Source organism: Chaetura pelagica, unplaced genomic scaffold, assembly GCF_000747805.2.
Source record: "Chaetura pelagica isolate M959 unplaced genomic scaffold, ChaPel_1.0 scaffold356, whole genome shotgun sequence".
NCBI classification, from domain to species: domain Eukaryota; kingdom Metazoa; phylum Chordata; class Aves; order Apodiformes; family Apodidae; genus Chaetura; species Chaetura pelagica.
In genome coordinates this window covers 1,597,747-1,618,052 of record NW_009953964.1, presented here as the reverse complement: position 1 = coordinate 1,618,052, position 20,306 = coordinate 1,597,747, and the positions used below count along the sequence as shown (strand labels likewise).

The 20,306-nt window shown below is 36.1% G+C and overlaps 1 protein-coding gene across 1 annotated transcript in view; it reads left to right on the top strand.

Moving 5' to 3' along the window:
* The window catches only part of TENM2 (teneurin transmembrane protein 2), a 468,850-nt gene that overhangs the window by 22,673 nt on the left and 425,871 nt on the right, over positions 1–20,306 (top strand). Inside the window, exon 2 of the mRNA XM_010001945.1 lies at positions 16,154–16,429. Within this exon, the coding sequence (XP_010000247.1) occupies positions 16,154–16,429 (276 nt within the window). The remainder of the gene's footprint in view (positions 1–16,153; positions 16,430–20,306) is intronic.

Here is a 20,306-nt window from a genome sequence, read left to right as displayed (position 1 = left end):
TGTTAAAGCCATGATGGTATATGTCCACAGAGACAAATAGAGGCTATAAAACATTGTGTTTGAAACCTAATTTTACATGTGTATTTTTCATTAATAATAATGATGGTAGTAGTAACTATAGCCTTTTCATCCTAAAAGCTCTCAAAGGACTAAATGCAAAGTGCAGTGCATCCTGTGGAGGAAGGATCATGCTTTCACCATCTGAACTGCCATCTTTCCCAAGGCATCCTTCAAGTTATGTTGAGACCAGGTTATTACTGGCCATTGCACAATCAACTGTGCAGTGTGGGTCATCTAAGTAAGCATTTTTTATGAAAAAATTATGGTTTCCTGAGCTGAGGGTACTAAAATGCATACATGTCACTTTATTGAAAATGATAAATGAAGAAGTGCACATAATATATATTTTACTTCTTATAGCTTGGCTTTATAAACATATTCTTCCAAATGGTTGCCAGCTTTCAAATAAGCTCTGAGTTGCAACATTATTGAATGTTTGACTATTTATCAGAAATTTTAATCTAATTTAATAATTTTTAGCTACTGGCATAAATGGGAAGATTTTTTTGTAAATATAAACATATGCATGACTTGAAAATATTTTTGCTCATTTCTCTCGACTAAATGGCAATTGTTCTGTGCATACTGGAAATGAATGCCTGCATTGCTAGAACTTTTAGAAGTGAAGTGCAGACTTCTGTGGGGGTTTGTGGCATTTTTGTGTGTGCTATTTGGTTTTTTTTGAAAACTGGTGGCGTTTATGGTTGTTCAGATGAGTGACGCAGCAGCTTTCACTCTCACAGTGATAGCTGTTCCTATATGTAAAACTAGAATTTCCTATAAAACACCTGAAAACATTCATTTTCTCTATAGGTGCTTCCAAACTATGTTGTGGATTTGTTTACCCTATTCAGTCCAGCTGTGTGGAACTTGTTTGATTAACATAAGCCTCATTTACAAAACTTAAGATGGACTCCAAACTGACGATATGTATTCTCTATCTAGGTAAAAGTGGGGGGTGGGGGGGGTAATTGTCAATGTGATTGGAAAGGAATGTCCTTTTCAGTGTTGGACATTTCTATTGGTTAGTATTTTCATCACAGTGCCATGCTGTGATCAGAAGATGCCAAAATATGTTGTATTTTAAATATGGAAGAAAAAATAATTTTCATGTCAAAGCAAAAGACTGTGAGGTCAGATTCCCAGATTTTTATGTCAGAGTTCTCTCCAGACTCCTTGGTATACACTGATATCTTAAATTTTAAATATTTGTTGGTTCTCTGCAGTAATGGAGATAAAGGTTTGTATTCAACAGTACATGCATAAGTGTTCTAGGCTTTCTTCCTCTTTCTCAAATTGTCTAATTCCTGCAGTTTTTAGTGGAAGTCTTGTTCCCTTAGGAGCAACAGTAAGGTATTTTTTTAAGCTGTTGTGCTGATGTCAAAACTGGAAAACATGGACAAGAAATGGAAAGCTGATAATCTGTTAAATAGGCCTCCAGCATAAAGATAACATAAAAACAGATAAAGATGATAGTTGTTTTAGTGTCTATGGGAAATGAAGCTATGGTGCAGTAAGGAAAGGATCTGCTGGAGGAAAGATGAGAACAAAAAAAATGTAGTGGCTCTCACCAGATTTTAAACTGCAATTCCATAAATAATAGCTAATTATATTAATGTTTTGGAGCCTCCATGGATAGTCATACTAGAGGCTTCAAGAATTTAGCACTCTCTCTAGAGAAATGGAATTAATCACTCACTTTAGCAATGTATTTATATTAGCTAGTGAGTGAATGAAGTCACAGGGCTAATAGATCTAGTGAGCGAAGCACTTGCTTTTCAGCTGTAGGTCAAGCAGCAACTGCAGATCTCCAAGGAGCACTTATCCTGAAGACAGCTTGGTTTCAGTGTGCTGAAGTGACTGACAGAGCCAAGGGTATGACTGACAGCTGTGCTTTTTGGACCTCATCAGAATACCTAATGCTGCTTGAAGCCCTATCAAAATATTTCACATCTTGTAATGAAAGCTCAGTAACAGTGGTACAATCTTTTAAAACAACATTAGTTTATAGAAGCACACATTATTTCTAACACAGTTATCATTAAAAAGACATTTTTTTAGTTTCTAGTTCTTTTTTGAAGTATCTAATTTTACTTGTATATCTAGTATTAATTAAATTGCATATGAATTGGGGTGCTGCAGAAGGTCTTGTAAAGACTTTTGGTGATGCAGAATATTTTGGATGCTTCAGTTGTGTTTCAGTGTGGGAATCTATCAACAGTACCCCAGAATAATACATGTCAAAATGAATACTTCTGCATGACAGTTTTTTCAGGTTTCTACCAAGATGCATCCCCATAATTCCTTAGTTGTATGTATGAGAATGATTCCTTACAAATACTCAAAATACTTATGAACAGTTGCAATTTGAGCCAATGGTTTAATTTACATAGAAAGGGCAGTCCATAATAAAAAAAAAATTGCAAAACTGGAGAATGCCTGTTCACTTCCCCATTTTGCTCAGTATTTGTTGCAATCCATGTCTTGGTAGTTTGATATAAATATATTGCTTACTAGTGATTAGAAGAGCCAGTGCAGACTATTGACCTAAAGATGTGAATGTGCATATACAGTAGAGAAGGAAGAGTGCTCACAATGTATAGGGCAGGGCCAAAATGTGGTTGCAGTTTGCAAACAATAAGTAACAACAGTAGAAGTTTTCAACAACAAAGGTTTCAGAGGGAAAGATAATATCTTCATCTTCACGAGAAGAGACAGAAAAGTTCTTTATAGATGGATGGTGAGACTACATTGTGGCTATTTCATCTTCTTAAGCTTACAAATCTCCCTTTCAGTCTTTGGCTGCAAAAATAGGCTTGAATGTTTCATTATTTACCTGTAATATGAATTCAGTTATTTTAATATTTTGTCTTCTTAACATTTTATTGTTTCTCTGTATGCTTTTATATAGATAACAGCCTTTTCATTTTTATTGGCAAAATAAAAATGTTTTTAGTGCATTTTGAACAGCTCAAATTAATTTTTACTGGTGCTTTAAAAAACTTAGTGGTGCATGTATTATTGTATAAATTATGTGAATGGCTCATGTCTAATGTTAATAATAGCACAACCATTAACAAAGGAAAGCAAAACTGTGACTGATGGATCTTGTTTACTTCAAGTATGTTTTTTTCATAGGGAGTAGCAACTAACAAAAACCAGTAATGATGTATTATTTAATGCATACAGTATGGCTAGCAAATAAAGTGCCAGAAGTTGCATCTCAGTTTAGGCAGATATTTGGCAGTTTCATTCTAAAAACCTCCACAAATATCACAAATGCAAGTTGTGAATATAACATTGTAGGACAGCAATTTATTGCACTGTAATTTTCTTTATAGTGCTACTGATTAGCAGTTTCTCTGAGGTGCCTTAAAGCTTGACTTTTTGTGGAACAGTCGTTTTGTGGAATAGCAATGGCCAACAATTACACATGCCATAGTTTTTGTTGTTTTTATATGGGTATGTTTAACAGCAATGTCTAAATTAGCATTTCAGAGGTTTTTCAGGCTAGATGCTTTTAACTGCCCTTCTCACCTCCAAGTCTTAATCTCCTTCACAGCATAGACCTGTGAAGTATAGAAATGACTGTAGGGCACCTGGACTGATAAGTATGCCTTACTAGTGTGGGTCATAATAATGGGGACTTTCTCAGGTGCCAGCATCCCCTAGCTACTCGATCTCTCCTCTCCCCCCGGGGTAAGCCATGTCTAGCAGGCAGAGCTAGGCACAAGAGGAGTCTGTGCCACAATTGTGTGATGCAGTTTTGCTGCTTGTACAAGAGCTGCTTGTACAAACATCAAAGGGAACATGTGAGGCTCAGTATGGAACTAGCCTGAGCCAAAAGGGATCACCTGTTTCTTCATGAAGTTCTGTTAGTAAGAGCTGTTCCTGAATGGGTGGGAATGGAGCTGCTACTCCCCAAACTCATAGTACCCAGCTCATCAAGAGGCTTTTCAGGGCTCTAAGAGTCTTTCCTGTATTTGCAGATCCAAGGCCTGCGTTGCTTTATCAGTGATAAAATGTATATTGTGGCTTTGGCCTCCTTCAAAAGATTTTGATGCTGGGGCCTGTATATGGCTTTATAATCAATCTTTGCATGTGTCATAGTTATTAAAGTAGATGTTAATACAAAATAAGAAATTTGTGTAGTGTTCAACTTTTCTGTAGCTGTCTGTCAGAAAGTTCTGAAGTGGATTTCTTTAAAGACTCCCTGTCTCCCCGAGGAAAAGGGGATCAGGCACTCTGTCCCCGGACAGGATCTATGACTCATTATGTCAATCAAACTCCACTTCAGAGGGGAAAAAAGAGATTTGTATCTCAAAGCTGTGCATAACGACTTCTCGGCTTTTCATTTCATATTTATGAGCGGTTTACTTTGAAGTGTTTATCAGGCAATACACAGAAACATGAGAGAGCATTGCCTGAAACCATGTTCAAGTGTCTAATCTGTTAAATGCTTGCTGAGCAGTCTAGTTCATCAGTGCCTGCAATGCAAAAAAGAGAGAAAAAATAAACTTACTGGGTTTTTGAGGTTTTGAAGCAGAATCTTTATATTAACAATATAAAAAGGATTAATAATGCCAAGCATTTTGAAATAAATGTAATATATGACACTTACAAACGTTGGCTATGTTCTGTGTTAAGCAGATAAATAGTTCTTTGCTTGAAAGGAATCTTGACAGTTTTTAATACCAAAACTATACAGTGCCACATCTGCTCTTAAGACAGGGAGTATGCAGTGATCACAAGGTTCTCACTGTTAATTTTGAAGGCTTGAGGCATTCATAAAAGCAGGCTTCTTTAAGGTTCTTTCCCTCTCCCTCCAAAAAGGGCAATTTGCTGATGGCAGAAGTGTTAAAAGCTGATAAAAAAAAAAAAAAGTAGCAGTGGTGTTAGTCTTGAACAGAAACTAATTTTTGGCAGTCTTACCTATTTGCTGTGTGCTGTGCCTGCAGAGGAACTCTCAAGAGGCGTTGTCAAGTAGGTCAAAGATAAAAAGCCGAAATTTTAGGTAAAGTGAAAACAAAATAACAGTTGGTTTTCTCACTTGAATGTAGCTCCAGTGAGTTAGCTAAGAGACAGTGTAAGCCTGATGAGCATTGTTTCAGTTCCCTGTTCACAGATCTGCTAACAGTCCTCTAAAGTCAGGTTTTATTAATTCTGGCTAGATGTGACTGGTGAAGCCAGTCCTATGAGATGGAGAACATATGGACTACAGTGCTAATAAGGGTGCCCCAACCCACAAAACCACATTGGGAGATTTTGGTGTGTATGGGGTCAGTGCACAGCATTTACTTGGGTGAGTAGTTCCTCAGGATGTGTGGTACATGATGCCCATACATGTTATCCTGCATTTAATTCTAAAAGTGACTTCACTTTATGGCTCATTCTCAAATAGTCTTAAATATTAGTAATTTTAAAAAGAATCAACAGGAGTATTATTCGTTCCGTGCTTGATTTTTAGCAGGCCATCTTTCATACCATTTTATGATTTTGTGCAGATAATTTTTGCTTGGGGAAAAAAAACCACAACAGTTATCCCTAAAATATAGGGACTAGACTAAAATACTTCTTTGCAAATGGTTGGTAGGTTAAAAAGTGTGAACTAATGTATAATCCAATCTAATCCTGGTCTTTTTAAATCACACAGAATTCTGTAATTGGAGTTTGCAGAGTAAATAACAATAATAATAACAAAGTAGAAAAAAAAGTGTTGTATGATACCTAGGTATACTTGACCTTTATCAGTGACGTGAATTTATCGTTTCATCTGATCTGTGAGGCACTTATGAGGCAAGTAAAGGCAAAGTGAGATGACGTGTGCATTAAAAATAGGCAGATAAAACAGCCTGCACAGTAACTCTCAAATGAACCAAAGTCTGGTCTAGCTCTCTGTGTAGTATTTACTGTGTTATCTCCTAATAATAATGCTTGACTGAGATTTTCATTTTAGACTGAAGTTTTTTAATGCCAAACTAAGCAATAAAGAAGGGCTATGCAGTAAAATGTTTCTTATTACAGCTGATTCATCTGTAGAATAGTTCTGCTCGTGGAGTAAATCAGCTTTTTTATATCACACACATGAAAAAGGATTTGATTAAATCATAGCTTTAGTTAAGGTATCTGATAATGCCTCTTCAGAGGATCAATGCTGAAGAGGTAACTGGAGCTTAAGTTACTGCTGGACACATTTACATCTCTACTCTCTTATTAACCAAATTGAAGTCAGTGCCAGAAGTTCTTTGAATCTTAGGCAAAAATGGAGGGGAAAGGACAACAGAAGGGCAACAACTTGATACATTGGTAAAATGGAGTATTATAAAAACATAGTTTCAAACAGCAGAAATTTAGAGTAAACAATCTAAAAACTGTTTCTTGGCACTTACCAAAAATCTTCAGTTTTGTTCATTGGAGAAGAAGGGAAAAGTTATCTGAATTACAATACTGGAACAGAAATTCTAAACAACTCTAACAGACAGAAACTTAGGTAGTTTATAGAAAAAGACTGCAAGAACCAAGCAGAGCTGTGTTCCTGAGGTGGGAAGACAATGTTGGCAACAACATGCACCTGTGGCCCATGTACAACAGGCTAAAATGAAGGTGTTGAACTTCACTATACAGTGACCAGCAACAAGGGAATTGGAATGGCGGCTTGGTTTATATGTGGAAAATGCCACTGTAGGAAAGGAAGAGAGGTGCATGGAAGGAGGTCATATTTCTCTCTTCCATAGTTCTCCAGGAGTGCCTGGTAAGACCAGTCTGCTCCAGCAGTGGAGCTGATGGACCTGTTGTGCCATTGCCTATAGCATTGCAGATATTGTAGAGACCAGAAAGGCCAGGATGCACTATTGTCTGTGTTCACCATTGTACACACAGTCTACAAATTATAGTCATGGATAGATACAAAAAATCTTGTATTAAGGGTATCTATTTAATCTGTAACAAAGTTCAGTACCAATAGAAATCTCGGTGCCAGCTGTTCCATTTATAATATCACAACTCAATGGCTGTGAAAATAACTGCGTATTTTACTAGGATTAAAAATTAAAAGCTGAAAACAATTTATAATTCAATCAAATAAAGATGTTTCCTGATCTCTTAGTAAAATGAACACAAGTGATAAATCAAAGAAAATGTGATTTTCTGCTCCTTAGTAGATTTACTGTCTTAAGGAGAGGAATCTGTGTTCCATGATAACTGGTTCTAATGTATCTTAATATATGTCTTTTTTTTTTCAAAATTATAGTGCCAAAATTATTTTAATTTCATTATTCTTCATTTGTCATTAAGTTTATGTGGATTTGTTCAATATGTATTTTTTATTCATATGGTGCTGCATTTAAATTTTTTAGGAATTTCTGCTTTCCATTTTAAATAAATCCTTTTCAGTCCTCAAAGTTGTTAACATTGCTCTACTGATTGTCTTCCAAGCAGTATTAGAAATGCAGAGTTAAAGACTGGCATCTCTGGCATTTCTAAAACCTATTATGAACAACAACATTCAGAATGTAAACACAGAAGTTCTGAGTCAAACAATAATTTAAAATTCATTTATTCTACTATAAAGGATACAATTTAAATTACCAGTATTTCTAGGTGACATGATATTTACAGTGAAGCAGCACCTTGTGACTAAACTGCTGACAGCTGCTAGTGCTAAGAAATCTTTGTATGTGCATGGACACCCTAGCAAAATACAGAGTATCCAAGTTCCTACCTTGTGAAGCAAGGTATAAAGAAAATAATTAAGGTTCTGTCCATGATGACAGCTGATTCAGGTGTTTTTGAGAGTTCCCAATTAAACAGTAAAGAGAGGATGAAAGCTTCTTACCTGTTACTTCTACTGTTTATTGAGAGCGCAGTTTATTTATTAAATCATGAACAGTGGTTTATTTTTTACTGGTTTTAAATTTTGATTTAACTGTGTGAAAAATAAAAGGCTTTTCATTAATTCAGTACATTATCATAAGCTGATTTGTCCTCTGGAAGTTTCTGTGAGGTTCTCATATAAGTCTTTCGTAGTAAGTGAAATCAGATTAATGTATCAATGAAGATGCGTAGGTGTACAGCAATTTTATTCAGAAGTACTCATATCCATATTTTTATGGTCAACTGAGAGGCTTTTTCCTGGACATCAAGCAGAACTCACTGTTCTTTTCTGACATGACCAAAATGATTTACTTCAGAAGACCAGCATCTTCATGAGCTAGACACGCAGATTGGATTGGGATAGAGCTTCATTCTTATTCTATCTTTAAAACTGATTCCTCTTTAAAGTTTGATTTTTTCCACAGAGCAGTAGTTGTTATTCCTACAGAACACAATACTATTGTAGTGTTGACAGGCAATATTATCAGGCCTTAAGCAGGTTTTTAAACATGAACAATCAATTTGAAAATATTTTTTTCTGTGTTCTTTTATGGTAGCTATCACTTTATGTACACAAATGCAGTATATTCTAATCTTTTTACTGCTACTGTGGTGATTTTTGTTTAGAAAATCACAATCTCTATAAAAGAAACAGCCACATAAAATCATTTGATCGTTAGAATAGTTTTGGATTGGGAATAGGAAATATCCACTCTTAACTCCCTTTCATAAAATTCCATCCAAAAAACCCCTAAACAACCCTGCAAAAAACCACTATTAATTTGATGGTATTTGGGCTGGAGCTGGCAAGTTTACAGCAAGAACATCATTATTTGCCATGAAGTTTCTTGTTCTGTTCTTGCTTGTAAAAGAAAAAGTAGCAAGAACTGAATTGGAGTCATTGATAACCCCATTCTTGTTGAGATAGATCACAATACATAGCTATGAATTGGTACAGATTTTATCCCAAAAATGCACAATTTATCCTGCAGAGGTACCTTAGATTGTGTGGACAGTTGTGCTAGAACAATGCTGTCGTCTGCACTTTAAAGAACAAAATAATTGAATTTTTCTTGTTTTTCCCCTAGTCATAGTTCTTGTGAGTTGCTTTCAGTATTTCTTTCTAGTATGTAGAAGTTAGTTTCTGCTAGTCCCCAATACTGCACAACAGCCCAGTTGTTAACTTTGTACTGTAGTTGATGTGTTTTGGCAGGAGCAATGTGGCACAGCTCATTTCAGAATGCCAGCATGTCTATCATGGCATCTGCAGAACCATTTCCAGTCTTGTTCACATAGGGGGAAAAGTGCATTGTTGTATTTATAAATATAAACCATTACTCATGTTTTCTTGTCACTTCAATAAAAAGGGGAGAAAATCAGATGAGAGTTGGTTTAGATCACTGGTCATACTCATGGTCTCCCGAGACACTAAGTAGCCCTAAAAAGAGCAGATTTTTTCCCTTCTGCTGGAGGTTGCCCAGGAAGCCATTATTGGAACATACTTATGCAAGTATAGGTATGCATTGTGCATGTTTATCACACAGAACGCCTTGTGTTTTCTACTTTATGTTGGTCTCAAAGCAGTCATTGCCTTCTAGATGATAGATGATACCTTTCATTAGAGACAAGTAGATACATGGAGAGGCCAAAAGTTGCTTTGAGAAAGGAAGATCTTATTTGCATATTAATGTGTTGTGAGTCTACATACATTTCTTATAATAACACCTCCAAACTTTGACAGATCGAACTATTTAGGTTAAATTTGCCATTAATTCTCTCTGTTTTGGATTGCTTCCCTTGGAGATGGAGAGGGAGCATCTGACTGGTTCTGAGAATAATGCTACAGAAACGTGCTGTTTTGACTGCAGTGAAACATCACCCAACTATTGTGTGATTGAACTGAAAATGGAAAAATCTTTTTGGAAAAATCTTTTCCTGCTTTCTATCTATGTGTCTTTGCTGAAATGTGATGGAGTTACTGGAGTCTGACTGCAGAAGGGATGAAAGCTCGCACGTGTGCCCAGGAGCTGCTGCCAGCCTGCGGGGTCAGCTCTGAGCAGGACCTTCCCAAAGTTGTTCTTCCTGCACTGGCTCTGGCAGTAATAGGGGAGGCTCATCCCTGAATATGCCTTCTCCTGGCACTTAAGCAGCGAGGAGGAGGAGTGCCCCTAGAAAGAACACAGAAGGGCAAAGCAGCAGAGAACAGCAGAGTACTGGAGTCTGACTGCAGAAGGCATGAAAGCTCGCACGTGTGCCCAGGAGCTGCTGCCAGCCTGCGGGGTCAGCTCTGAGCAGGACCTTCCCAAAGTTGATCTTCCTGCACTGGCTCTGGCAGTAATAGGGGAGGCTCATCCCTGAATATGCCTTCTCCTGGCACTTAAGCAGCGAGGAGGAGGAGTGCCCCTAGAAAGAACACAGAAGGGCAAAGCAGCAGAGAACAGCAGAGCACAATTGCTTACAGAATCGCTTTTTTTTTTTTCCTGTTTCCTTCAGGTTTCAGAATGGACAGATCTGTAGGAATAGCACATCCCTTGGTAATACATGAAGCTGTTCTTTTATCATTCCTTAGAGCTTCGAAAAGTTCAAAAGCTTACAATAAATGAAAGACTGCCTATGAAAGTAAAGTGTTAGAAGAATTGCGTTTTAACCTGGGCTATGGTGGATAGATAAAAATTATACTACTCATGCTTGCCACCTGGCTCCATCCTCTTGTCCTCCCAAATCTGATATTGTCTTTAATCAACACTGGAATTTGAGGAAAAATGTATAAATGCACGTTGCCTTAAACCCAGGGTATCATTGAAAGGAGTTCATCACCTTAAGATGATGTCAGAAATCCAGGTTTTAGATGATGCTTTTTCTGTCTAAATTAGTACATACTCTGGAAAAGGGCTATTCTATTCTCCCTTTCCTTAGATTAAAAGCTATACAATGGGGATAATAGCAGTTCACCTCACAAGGAGGTGAAGATAAATAGTATTTGAGATGTTCTCAGAGACTACATTCAGAGCAGCTGTAGAAAATCTGTATAAAGTAATTAAAAATTTGAGGCCAGTTTGCTTTGAGGGAACTGGTCTAGTGGGAGGTGTCTCCTTTCTTACCTGGCCTCCTGAACCCCATGGGATGCTTCCTCTACTTGAAGGAATCACAGTGAAAAAGAACATACATTTTCCTTATACTTGCTCTTTTTGAATTTGTGCTTTCTTCAGAAATTGAATATTTCATTAATTGTAATATCAGTGATGTTGAGAGACAATTTTCCAGTCATGTTTCATGCTAATATTCCACTTGCCACAGAGGTGATTTGTTGTGATCACATGGCTAAAATTCCTAACTGTTGCACAGAAAAAGATACTGCTGATTTAATTATATTTAAACTACCAGAAAGATGCAGTATCATTTATAATAATTTATCAAGGAGAAGAGGGGAACAAATATAAAAGAATGGGCTTACATTAATATAATTTGTATTTAAAAAAATATATTAAGTTGTAGAAAAGCTTGAAAAACACAGGAAGATGGTAGTGTATCCCTCAGCTTATGTTTGAAATCTCAGTTTGGGGTATCTGATAGTGTAGAATTAGAAACAAAGTAAGTAAAGCATTTTGTAGAACAGGATCTTTAACCATGGAAAAAGAATGGTGTTAAAACAGGTGAAATACAAAGAAGGATTAAAAAGGTGGGAATTGTTTATTGGATAAGGAAGATGAGTAAAAAGGGTAAATTTTAAAAATGTGTATCATAAGCGGTTAAAAATGAGATCTCATCTCTGTCATTAGAATTAATGAATGCATTAAGAATTGAAAAAAAATGAATTGTGCATCAGTTTGTTAAAAGGAACAACCTCTTCATATGCTAGAGATTGGAGCTAAATTCTACTGTTTGTGGCAGCAAAAATCATTATACCTATGAATAGCAAAAATCTGAGAAAGGAGTGGAATGTGTTAAATGTGTTCTTATCCTTACTTCTTGTAATTGGTTATAGTAGCTAAGAATGTAAGTGATATTTATCCTTTTGATTTTAGACTTAGCCTAGTTTTGAACTGCTGATCTAGTGTTGAAGGCAAATTTATCATATCTGTGCATTACTTTTTTCACATATCTTCCTCTGAGGCATCTTGTAGCGATCACAGCTGGATTAGATTAATCTTCAGAAGGGCAAATGATGCAATTAGTAATTACCCAAATGAGACCTCTGCCTAGAGGTTAGGTGAAAATAACCTTTGCTTATATGGTAATGCTTTCTAGTCTTAGCTGAGATGAGTAGAAATTTACACTGTTGAATTAAACACACTTTTAGTAAGTATTAAATAAGTAGTAAATTTCTGTTAAAGGAAATACACTAAAAAGATAATAGAAATAATGTACTAATTAAAAGCAAAACATCCTTTCTACTCTATTGAGAGACTATTCACAGCATGTAGATTATGGGCAAGGATAATCAAGTACATAACGTTATATTACAGTCCTGAACTAGTATCCTACTGATCTATTTTTATATGAGAGGTTAGATACACCTTAAGGGAGCAGCTGATATTAATTGCTTATCTCTAATGAATATGGTCTAGTGGTTTCTGTAGAGGGGGTGAAGAGACAGGGATGGAGGCTAGTAAGCTCTTGCATATGAAAAAGCAAAAAAATAGTGATTTGGTTGTGGTTTGAGGTTTTTTTGGGGTTGGGGTTTTTTTTGTGTGTGTATTCAAGAGAAAGAGGTTTCTTTCTTCTCTATCAATAAGGATCTGGTATTATTTATCTCTTTTCACTTAGTGTCAGCAGCAACGTAGTAGATGCTACAAGAATCTGAAAGAAAACACCCTTAGGTTTTCAATGTGCACGAATGGATTCTGCCTGCCCATTTCAGTCCTGCTTTGCAAGTGAAGTGTCAGTAAAATGCAGTTACTCTCCATTTCATTTAAGCCCTAGAGACAGAGTAAGATGTGTAACACTGTCAGAAACCATCCATCTGCCTTGACTGCTAGGGCTAGTTGTGCATTTTACCTCATGGGCCAAATACTCCCCATGAACACACAGCAGTAGAATTTGAGTGGCTGGAGTAGGGCAAGTAGCAAGTACTATTGCTCTCCTTCCTTTGCTTTTCTACTAGGAAGGTCTTGATTTGCTTCATCTCCTAATCACTTTAAGAGCTGTAGGGAAGGTAATTCCTTAATTCTAAAGGTAATTCCTAAATCTTAACCCCAGGCCAGGCTATGTCTGTTTCCTTGCTCCACCCCATAAGTGCTGTAGTTTCTACTGGCAGAGGGAGTAAGGGAGGATGAAATGAGTTAGATATCTTCACTGTTTGTGAGACTATACTCAATTTGCAGCCTAATAGGAAGGGTTTTTTGCTTTGTCTATCCAGAACTATATTTATCCTCTGTCTGTATTTACAAGGGTGGTCTGCTAATGCCTTTAATACATTAATGGTCAATAATGGCTAGGCAAATAAGAGAATATTATATTACTGAGAGCATTTCATAAGTTATTGAAGAGCTATGAACAGTTTCATTTTAGGGAAATGAAGCAAGTAGGAGGATTATCCAGATCACGAAAAGGTCTAGAGAACATAACTATAATGTTTCTATTGCCTTTTCCTTAGATTTTACAATAAATTCAGGGCTGTGAAGATGTCAGGAAGTATAATCTATATAGATACATTTTAATATATTTACATATAAAGTATATATCTGAAAAAAAAACCTTTTTATATGTACGTATATTTAAAATCTATGTATGTATAAAGATGTGAAACATATCTCCAAAATCTGTTCTTATGCAATTATCCATGGGTATCTAAGGACAAGGTAGCCTGCCAATGTATGCAATCTTACAGAACTCTCTCTCAAACACTATTTTGCGGAACCAAACTCTGAAAATTAATCAATAAAACTAATTTAGAGTCTACCAGAGAAGAATATGGTTTTGCAAGAGAGGGAAATCTCTAGAATATTTCATGTCTATCATCAGGATGCTTGAGATTTTGTGTTGTAAAACTGTAAGGAGATTTCAGTGAAGCAGCATAGAAAATCCTTTCCTGGGGTCTCAGAGGCCAATTATGTTTGTGTTCTTGAGTTGGTCTGATGCACTCCTCAATTTTTTAAAATTTGGGTTAGATTTCAAATATTTTTTCCACATTTATGGAAAATGTCTAGTTCCCACATAAAACTCAAATGGATTAATGATTCCTGTGAGCAATATTTTTTTTTTCCACTTTCAGTGTCATTACCATTTTCCTCAGACAAAGTAAGAATTTCTCTGAAAATTCCTCTTTGCATCAGATGTTATAGCTAGATTTTGACGTCAGTATAGGATATTAATTAGAGTGAAATCATCTGGGCTTGTAAAGGCTGTTAGAATCCACAGAATATCATTAACATGTTTTACCATGTGTGGAAAACAGCTTAATTTAGCTAATATATTCATAATTGGTGTGTATTTGTAGACATTTATACCACCAGCAAACAAGAAAACTTGAAAACCTTCAATTTCATGAACTTCACTTTCCTGACCTGTGCAGGTCAGAAAGTGTGGGACTAGGAGACTTCAGTTCACTCCATTTTTAACATATATTTTGGGTTGATTTTTAAAATGAGTTTAAAATTAGCTTGCTAATATGGTTGAAACCAAAGTAATCAATTGAGCTTTTTTTGTTAAATGTCTTCTACTGAAATTGCACATGATTAAAATTTAAATTTTCTTTAAAAGTAGCTGTTTCATGTAAAGGTCATGCTAGAGCTCTTATTTTTAAAAAGGCAAATAATCTCTAGACTGAAGTGAACTTGAGAAGCTCGTTTTTAGGACTGTGTAATTCTTTGCTTTTGACTAAATTACAGAATTTCTGATTACTAGAATGAATATTAGAAGGCAGATGAAGATATACTCCTAACTAGGAGGGTTTGCATGAATTTGGTATTGATGGAAGAGAGATGACCTTTTTAATGTCAGCCTTTCATATTCTTTTTTAAACTTTGCCACTTTCATTTCTTTAGAAGTATCCAGTCAGTAGCACTTCTTGATGCTGCTGGCCTGTTTGCTGTGAACCCAGGGGTGAAAGAGAGCCTGTGTCCTCCCTCTTGTTATGTTCAACATTGCTGTGTAGCCATGGCTGGATCAACTCATAGCTCAGTCTTCAAGAAGAAATCCGTTACCTTCCTTTAACTCATGAGAAGTAAAAGTGAAGTAGGGCCCAGGTTTCCTTCTTGTAGATGTGTGCATACACCCCATATCCAAAAAATACTTTAAAAATAGCTAAATGTGAGACTGGAGAGGGCTAATACACATAGATAAACTAGTAGATACAATGCTGTATGTTCTTTCCTAGCTAATCTGTGAAAGAAGTTAATAACCTCTTTTTTTTATTATTATTTTTTAAATCCCAGTTAATGTCTTTATTAATAGAAGACACCTCAGTATGTTTTTTTTATTTAGTGTATTAAGTTCTACTGTGTATCTTCACTCTGATAAAAATACAGAGAAAGAGGAGAAAATATAAACAAAATAAAACTGCCATTCCGGAAACACAGACCACAGATCTAGTTACCTTGTGAATTAAGAAAATAATGCAATAATTGGCAGTTATGCTGCCAGCAACTTCAGTCTGTCTTTATTCTTCATTTTTAGTCCAATGTAATGAAGCTAAAATCACTTTGCTTTTCCAAATCTTTGAAAGCCTTACAGAGCAGTGACTGTTACCCTATATATCATGTTTTGGCATTGTACCTGGAAGTTTTGCCTTTAAAAAAGTGACCTCCTAATTTTGATGTTGACGCACACTTGCTTCTTGCATATGATGAAAAAGGTAAAAAACAATTACAAAAACTGAGGTCTGCCTTAATTTCTGTGGCAGGTATTAAATTATCATTTTTAGCAAACATGACAGAGCAGAGGCTGGCAACTTTTCATGTTACCTTGCTGATAGGTTTGCATTCTTTCAAGTTATCCTAATCTGTAAACTCAGTTTCCCAAAATAAGTGGGTTTTTTTCCTATGAAATAGGAAATTATCTTCATTAGAAAGAAAGTCCTCTTTTCAAATAATCAAATGCTCAACCTTTCCTACCTTTGATTTGTCTATTACATCCATTTGAACTGTGCTCAGTATGGTTTAGTTAAGTCTTGCTATATCTGTACACCAGAATTGTTAAGAGAAATTTTAAGTCTATTATTTTCAAACTTAAAATAAAGCCACTCATGTTTGGTTTTTAATTTTTTTTATTGCCCTTTTAGGGACAAACTTCACCCTTGCGGAACTAGGAATCTGTGAGCCCTCTCCCCATCGAAGTGGCTACTGCTCAGACATAGGAATACTCCATCAAGGCTATTCCTTGAGCACTGGCTCTGATGCTGACTCAGACACGGAGGCAGGGATGTCTCCGGAACGTGCCATCAGGCTGTGGGGCAGAGGGATCAAATCCAGGCGAAGTTCCGGCCTGTCCAGTCGGGAGAACTCGGCGCTCACACTCACCGACTCCGACAATGAGAACAAGTCCGACGAGGAGAACGGTAGGTCTTTTGCTTCAGTATATCCCTGATGCACATGTCTGAGAACATGAGCATGCTTTAAAATGCATTCATCTCCTTCTGAAGGTGAATTTTGCGCTTCCGCAGTTTGACTACAGTGACTTTTTGGAGTTGGGGTGTTTTAGCATCACGCTAAAATATCAGGCAACTCTACTACATGTGTACCATATAATATGATATATATTGTGTTTTATTTTATAATTTACTTTCCACACAATAATCTTTCACAGAAGCTTGTGCTCAGAGTACATTAAATTAAACAGTGATGAAAAGTAGAAAGAAATTTCTTCAGAGAAATAGGTTATCATCTGTGATTTTTATACACAGCTTGAAGTAATATTGATAACCTACAATATACTAGTAGCTGTAACAATGGTGCTAATTTCTAAAGGTCAGATTTAATTTTCTGGGTTTTTTTCATATTTTTGACATTATTGAAAAAATTAGTATGCTGTTTGCTTATTGGTAGGTGTTGGAGGGCTTTTAGAAAGCAAACCTAGGGACCAGACTGAGAACACTTCTGTTAGGTATAGTTTGTTAAGCTCACAGGGAGACTTCAGACAGTGCAACAGTAATTTGGGACAAAATACTTAGGAATTGGTTGATTCTGAAGGGAAACTCCATTAAGCCAGCTGCCCTTTCAAATGCATATAAGCCAGATTCTTGTTCTTCATACATATTGGCTACATACCTGGAGAAATTTTTGTGCTCACATATTTTTTAATTAAACTGAAGAGGAAAAATCGTGAAAATGGATTTGCAGAAATTTGTCCTCTATCCTATAGGGTGACAAAGGTGCAAACTCAGCTTAGTTAAAGTATGAACTAAAGGTTTTGATACTTGCCATTCAGAGAAGATAAAGAGGAATCTCCCTGAAGTTCTACCCTCAGAGCAACTGTTCAGGCAGCTGATACCAGCAAATGAAATTCGCTGTCTGCTAAACATATTATTTGTGATAAAATTTAATTTGTTACATCTTGGGTGCCTGTCAGAAGAGGATTTTTTGTTTTGTTTTGCGCTCCTCCCCACACTTAACTGACTGAACAAAGCCAGTGTGCCTAGAAACACGAGCAACTGCTTGTCAAATCAAACAAGGCAAAACTGAATTAAATCTTTCATATTGATGTTTCAGAAAAGTGCAATTGATTTTGTTTGTAAAAACAGTCTTTTTCTGTTGATTTAAATTGCACCTTCACGTAAAATATCTCTTCTTCATAGACATAGCAGGATGCATCTTCATCAAGCCAGTATTTTATAAAGAAAAGAATCAGTAGCTGATACATTGATTTTTTCCTTTCCTCCTCCCCAGCCCTTTATTTTTTTAGCATAATACCATTCACAGAAAAGATGACAACTGCCATTGGCTTTATTATAGTTTTGATAAGGCTACTGTGTGTATGTAATATGAAATAACAAACCCGACTAATGAAATTCTGGCTTTCTGAAATGACTGGGAATAATTTCTGTAGCATGAATTCACTTCCCTGAATGTCAGTCTCCATTTCAGCCCTGTGCCACACCTTTTGTCTGAGAAAATGTAATCTGAGGGCCTACTTTCATACATACTCTCTCAGACAGTGAAAATAGAATGAGTGTGTTTGCTTGCATTTTGTTTTCCTCCTTCTTATAAGTAAACTATTAAGTAATTGGAAATACAGTGCAGTGAGTCCTTTTTCAATAGGTAATTATTTTAGCAATGATATTAGTAAGAAGGATATGATCAAACAGCATACAAGGAATGCACCGGTATGGGGAATTAATTTTTACTTGGAAAGGTTTTTGTGATTAGTTTCTGTATGTTTGGTTGTTTGAAAAAACAACTCAGACAAGTATGAAGCAACTACTATATGCACAGAGGTGTTAACTTCAGTAAACTTTTTAGTCTTGCTCTCTCACAAATCCTGGCTAGCTCAAAAATCAATACTTCTTCACATCACTGATTTTATGAAGTTTTGGGATGCATTATCATATAGATTGACAGTTGCCCCGGTGGTTCAGCACCACAGTGTGGACACTGACAAAACCATCATTAATTTCTCACGCTTGTGTCCAGCAGTGGCTTCCTACATAATAAACACTATGTCCTTCAGAATCAGGTCGATAACCTGCTAGGTAATTGTCTTGAAGAGCAAGTAACAAGAATCTATACTTCAAGAGAAATTCCCTATCTGATACGGTTTGAGATTTGCAGGAAGCTAGCATAAACCAAGGTATTTCTTGGGATGATGTTTTACCCATTTATGCCTAGCAATATTAGAGGGAACTCATGAGGCCTAGACCACTGAATTAATTTAAAGTACTGCTGAAGCTTTTTCCCCTGATGTGGTTCAACTGTTGTGTTACAAAACAGTAGTTAAACAAAAGGTGGTGATTTATTTTAATATTGAGATGCTATCACAATATATAAAATTATATTTTAAAAAACCCCACATCAACAAACTGTACCTTTCACTTTTCTTGTAATAGTAAATCTATTTTGTCAGTTTTGGTACAGCTCTAAGCACAGAGGAGGCTTAATTTTTTAAAATTCCTTTAATAATATGATTTGGTTTCCATTTAAATCAATTCACAAAGCTTATGATGATTTTCTGCACTTGTAGATTTAGTATAATTTAATTTTATCATACATTAGAATTCTGGAAACATCAAAATATTAGAAGGTTTGAAATGCCTGTACATAAACTGAAATAATGGAAACTCATTTAAAGTAAATATTTTAATTGGTGTACTAAAATTCCTCCTAATACAACACCTTATTGATAATGCAGTTTGAAAAGCAACAGTTTAGTTTTCACAAGTCTGATTAGGCTCGAAGTTCTTATCAAATCTCACAGCTTTCACTGCTGTCTCGATCTGGCCATCTTTGCTTCAGACATGGCAATGTGAATATGTAACACCAAGTCGGTCACCAGATTTTTATTCAACATGATGTATTGATTTAAGTAAATTATCTTTGGGATACATATAAACGTAAAAAGTCAATTAGAAATATTCTCACCTCTGATGTCATGTGCCAGCTTTGTAGAGAGAATTGCTTGATTTATTTGCCCATAGGTACCAAGTATAGGGGATATATCAGAGGGTTCTTGAATGTTGTTTTTTTTATATCCTTTTTTTTTATGTCCTGTAGTTGTTTATTCCAAAAAAAAAACATTAAAAACTTCTCAAAAGTAGCATTTGTCATCAGTTTTCATGGGTTCTTTCCTCAGCCTACAGTATTCCTATTTCCAGAATAAAGCTTAGGTGGTGATCAAGTCTAGGTACTGAGGCAAGTACTCTTCCAGGGGTGTTCTTTTTCTTTTTTGTTTTTCTTTTTATCTTTTTCTTTTACTTCCCTATCTATATTTTGTTTGCAAGCAGCAGCAGGAAAGCTGTGGAGTTGCTGTATATCACATAGCAGAGTGCTATTTTAATCTGTTAGTAATGTTTCGGAATGTTGTGCCCGTTTCCCTCCCAGATTGACCCAGGTAGCTTGGAAACAGCAGGAGGAACAGATATGAAAGAGAAGAGAGGAAATGCTACCACAGTTGTTTGATCTGTTCATAACTGAGAAAGTGTCCAGATGGTTCTAAGGGAAGGATGAGATTGAAATGAAATGTCAGGTACTCAGAAAATGGAACTGCATACGTCATACATCAGGTAGACTTGTTAAGCAGCAGTGCTAAGGAGTGCTGGTGCATAGGCTGGTGCATCTCTTCTTTAGAAAGGCTTATAAAGTACTTTGTAAATGACAAATTTAGAAAGTCATTAAGCACGGTATCAAAGCTTGGTTGCTTAAGTGGATCCAATTTTGATGTGCTCTCTAAACCTGAGGGCACTTCTGATAGGAAGTGGTTTCCTAATGAGGGTTGACAAGCAG